This window comes from Triticum dicoccoides, chromosome 4A, assembly GCF_002162155.2.
Source record: "Triticum dicoccoides isolate Atlit2015 ecotype Zavitan chromosome 4A, WEW_v2.0, whole genome shotgun sequence".
Classification (NCBI taxonomy): domain Eukaryota; kingdom Viridiplantae; phylum Streptophyta; class Magnoliopsida; order Poales; family Poaceae; genus Triticum; species Triticum dicoccoides.
In genome coordinates, this window is record NC_041386.1 from 548371568 (window position 1) to 548376341 (window position 4774).

General features: G+C 36.2%; 1 protein-coding gene across 1 annotated transcript in view; it reads right to left on the bottom strand.

Annotated features, from left to right (window-relative positions):
* Positions 1 to 516: 516 nt before the first annotated feature.
* LOC119286687 (adenylylsulfatase HINT3-like) overlaps positions 517 to 4774 on the bottom strand; it is a 5346-nt gene continuing 1088 nt past the window's right edge. The window contains exons 3-7 of the mRNA XM_037566118.1: positions 4109 to 4166; positions 2293 to 2359; positions 1151 to 1206; positions 935 to 988; positions 517 to 801 (exon numbers count right to left, since the gene is read on the bottom strand). Of these exons, the coding sequence (XP_037422015.1) occupies positions 715 to 801; positions 935 to 988; positions 1151 to 1206; positions 2293 to 2359; positions 4109 to 4166 (322 nt within the window). The 3' untranslated portion in view covers positions 517 to 714. The remainder of the gene's footprint in view (positions 802 to 934; positions 989 to 1150; positions 1207 to 2292; positions 2360 to 4108; positions 4167 to 4774) is intronic.

Below are 4774 nucleotides of genomic sequence, written 5' to 3' on the forward strand. Positions count from 1 at the left end.
TTCGCAATTTTTTTTGCCTCTATTCCAAATTATTTGTAGTTCTAGTTTCTCCCAAGTCAAACCTCTTTTTATTTAACCAAGTTTATCAAAAAATATTCTAACATCTACAACACCAAATTAGTTTCATTTGATTTTTCCATAAGATATATTTTCATACTATATGCATTGATGTTGTAGACATTAGCATACTTATCTATACGTTTGGTTAAACTTCAAGAAATTTGACTTGACAAAACTAGAACTTTAATTATCTTGAAACTGAGGGAGTATATAGGGCGAGCACAAGGTTATCAAAAAATATATATTAACATTTACAACACTAAATTAGTTTCATTAGATTTTTTCCATAAGATATTATCATCTATACGAAGGTGGCTCCATACATAGTTCGTCGTCTCAGTTGGCAATAAGAGCTGGCCATCGAACACCTACCAACTGCGTAGGCAGCCATCTTTTCAAACACTAGCATAACTCACACAAACACTCTCTCTCTCCCCCCTCCATGCGATTGAGCACTGGACATAACTCCACCTTACTTATTGTCAGATATTATACAGTTTTTTTTGCGGGGAATATTATACAGTAGTTACAGTGCCATTGTTTTATCGAATTTGTTAAATTCATGGATTACTTCAGCTACGCAACCGAGGCAGATTATGTACTTGACTGGACAACTGAAGCAGCTTTCTATCGCACCTTATGCGGTAACGAGCTTCAGCCTTCTGAAGAATCAAGTTGCTCCTTGATGCAGCTAATAAGGCTCGAGGTTTCATTTGGCTCAATAGAGCTCCTCCTAAAGCTCTGTAATTTTTTAGTTGTGATTGTGATGAAGAATGTCAGTAGGTGATAAGACAAGTTACTTTGCTATCAACAGCTCCAACTTAAGGCTAAAGGTTATGAAAATGGAAATATAGAAATGTGGAAGACAATATACCTCTGTAGGCCACAACTTGTCACCAGATCTACGAGGAATTATGTGGAAGTGGGTCTGTAGATAGTTGATAGCACAATAAGGATCAGTAAATAATTCTAAAGTTGATTATAAACAAATGCAGTGGAATCATATGGAAGTGAGCACGCTGTAATAATAGAAAACCATGACATACAAAATAGAGCCTATGCACTTTGAGTTTGAGATATTATTACTCACATGGAAAATAACTTGTCCTGCAGCTTCTCCATTATTGACGACCAAGTTGAATGCATCTGAGTTCCAAGACAATCAGATCAAATTAATATGCAAATCAGCAAATGTAGATAACAAATGGCATCCTTAGACGCATCACAACAAATCAGCGCAATTGCTGAGCTACGTTTCTGAAAGATTAAGATATAAGTCTAATTGACTAATCATGTTGCGGCAAATAACACATACATTGTATTGGTTTTGTATAGATGCACGTAATACAAAATACCAGACTGCAAAAACTAGTCATATTACAGAATCCATTGTTTGTGCAAAAGGGATAACTGAGTGCCTTTTTAACACACTGAAAATGGCAAATATATTGCAGAGTGCAGAAAGCAAGAAAGTTGTGCTCATGTTTTCTTGAAAATTCAGGGAAAAAAATACATGAACTTTGGAGATTAAGTCATCCACATAGTGCACGCTGACAAATGCAGATGTGTTATGCATATGGAAGAAACTGTGCGAGTACCAGATCGAAACACTGCTAATCTTGAAGTGGCACACCTATTTTTGTTTCTAACCTACTCATGCAAAAGCTTATTATTAATAGTGTCAAACTCAACATTACCCCAGTTTGAGTGTTGAATGGTTGGAACCAGCAAATAAATCGACTTTATGTGCAATGCATACAATGTAGGGATTATTTTCTCATTTTGGGTTTCTATAACGGTTTTGAAGCAAAGCACTTCAATCTCAGGACAGTGTTTTCATACTTTTGTAGATTTATGTAATCCACCATTGAAAGATTGAAATTTGGCACCATTTTAGCTAGTCAACACATAATCTGGCATTGAAGACACTCAGGCATTCCTAATCATATGCATGTTTGGGATTAATGTAGAAAACAAATTCAGAAGTCCTTTTGGACAACCCAACAGCCTATGTTGATTCTTTTAAGCTTAGTCCAAACAACAATATTTGGACAAAATTATGTGCAAGAGACTGATCATAAGTCACGAGAAAGTATTTCATTGGGTTATACACAAGCGATGAAAAATTTAGTTCGGCTGTGCGTCTTCAGTTTATACAGACAGTTCTATTACGAGAAAATATATAATTTACTTATGCCAAAAACAAATAGAAAATATTTGTAGTCTACCTACCGCAGTCAGTAGCCTTCATAATTGCATTGCTCAGAAAAGGTACTTTGGAACACATGGCTGCTATGATCTGGCTCAGAGACAAGATATCAATATCAGAAGACGTTCTTATGTGATTAATCTGGTAGATGATCTAGAAATTGAGCAATGGGGGTGCAAAATTTCTAGCTTGCTTTGTGCATTTTTTCTACTTATTTCATTGAGATGCTTTTCGCCAGATTAAAATGCACCCCTTAAAAGTGAAAACATTACTAAAGTAAATAAATTTCATTAAAATATAAAAGAGTATATGAAATTATGAATAAAAATAAAATTCGGACTGCACATCAACCCTTGTCTTCATGCAGATCCGCCGATGAACAGTTGAACACCAACCATTTTGGTGGGGAAAAACACGCATAGTCTAACTGACAGATAAAATAAAACTCAGGAGTATGATGAACATAAGGATACAATTTGAGATCATTAGCATGACGTGATGAGGATTAAATAGTTTCCTGTAGTACATGCAATCAATTCAATAAAATAGCTATACTAGCAGCTCACTCGGAAAAGACTAAACAAAAGAGACAAAGATAAACTACACGATATGAACTAATATATGTTACATTAAAGTAATGCTCCAATATTAGTTATTTTTTCCTAATGGAAAGTGTAAGGGAGGCTCCACGGTAAATTATATTAATATATAACATATAATTTATGTATGAGAGAGGCGGGAGAGGAGAAGGGGGAGGGGCAGCACACAGTGGGAAAACTAAACAACAAGGATAGTGCTAGAGTCGAGCCAATCTAGCCAGGGCCTGAGGGAAGCAGCAAGCTCCTCCTTCATTCTGTAAGAAAGAAGGAAGAGATCCCTCTTGAAGCTAAACAATCAAGAGGGCCTCCTAGGAATCACGTTGTAAAAAAAATTGGCATCCCTCTGCTCCGCTGAAGCATGTCCCTGGTGTTAAGTTCATCATTCAGAAGGAGCCACACAAAGCCTTTGTCTGAATCCAAAGGGTCCTGGGTGGTAAGGACATCATGGACCGGTGACAGATTATCAAGGGCAAAAGAATGCAGCCTCAGAAATCTTCTACGCAGGAGTTGATCAGACAAGTGATCACTCCAAAAAAGGGCAGTGTCGCCTCTAGCAATGGAGAGGAAGCAATTTGTCTGAATTTAAGAGACAGTTTAAAAATGTCACGCCACCAGAAGGAACCAACAGGTCCGGAGGCGTGTGAAGGAATGCTCCAATAGTAGTTACAAAATGAATCCACCAGTTGATCATCAGATTTCCCTTGGTAACATCAGTCTAGGCATGACTATTTGGTTAATTAAGTAGCTTCCATAAATGGCAAATAACAAAAAAAAGGTTGCATGTCACCTGTTTTGGCTTCAATCCACTACAAAGATTCGGATGTGGTATCTCGAAGTTTTTGTGCTCAAATATAGTTTTGGATCTAAAATTGAGCTTTCATACAACAAACTATGAGATTTGCAAAAAACTAATGCAAGGGTAAATTGGTAATCAGCTCATGGAATAAATACTGCAGCATTTTGATTCGTTTGGCGCCTAAGAAGAAAAACTATTTGGGTGTGGCATATGATACTATTTGTTCCATTCAATTTTGGAAGCAGGAGACATTTTTCCAATCAATGAGCCCACTTAAATGCAAAGTCAAGATGACAGAATGGATGTTATTTACCTAACTACATATTACTTGCAGAGAAAATATCAATACCAAACATGGTTATTTTTTATGAGGTTCCACTTCAAATCGAGAAACAATAATTTCCTAGAAACCATATCATTATAATATAGTAATAAAACACTTACATGAGGTGGAGTGGCCTCCATCAATGAAAAATGGCGTTTTGGAATTATCAATGAATGCCTGAAGATGTGAAAATGACAAGGAGACAATATCACTTACGAAATTGAAAATAAAATGCACAAACAAGTACAGGTCAACACTCATTTAACCAGGTAAATTTTTTAACTAAGCATAGCAAGACAACTAAGATGAATGCTGCCGGATAGAAAGTTCAGACACTTGCCATAAAACTTTATGATCATTGATGGATGAAAATACTTTATGGATTATGTATAGGGCTATAATCTGAACCTGCAAACTTGGTTCTGCAGGTCGATTCTATTGAAGTTTATGCCGATTCTATTGAACCTGCAAACTGTTGGTTCTATTGGTTGGTGCATAAAATTCAATAGATTCAAGAAAAGATTGCCAGATGAGACTCTTGTGTTCATACTCCACAAAATCAAATGGCCTAAGCGATGCCCAAAAAGTACTAAATACCAGCAAAGTTGAACTGCACTCATTTTGCCAGTTTTGAGCAAAGGCATAAATATATCAACATTACATACTCATGTAATTCTTAAAATCAAGGAGATAGAAAATATTCTTCCAAACAACGACAAACATTTATACCACAAGCTGGAAATGCTCTATAATCCTCCAAGATATTGGTCGTCAAAAACTTCCAA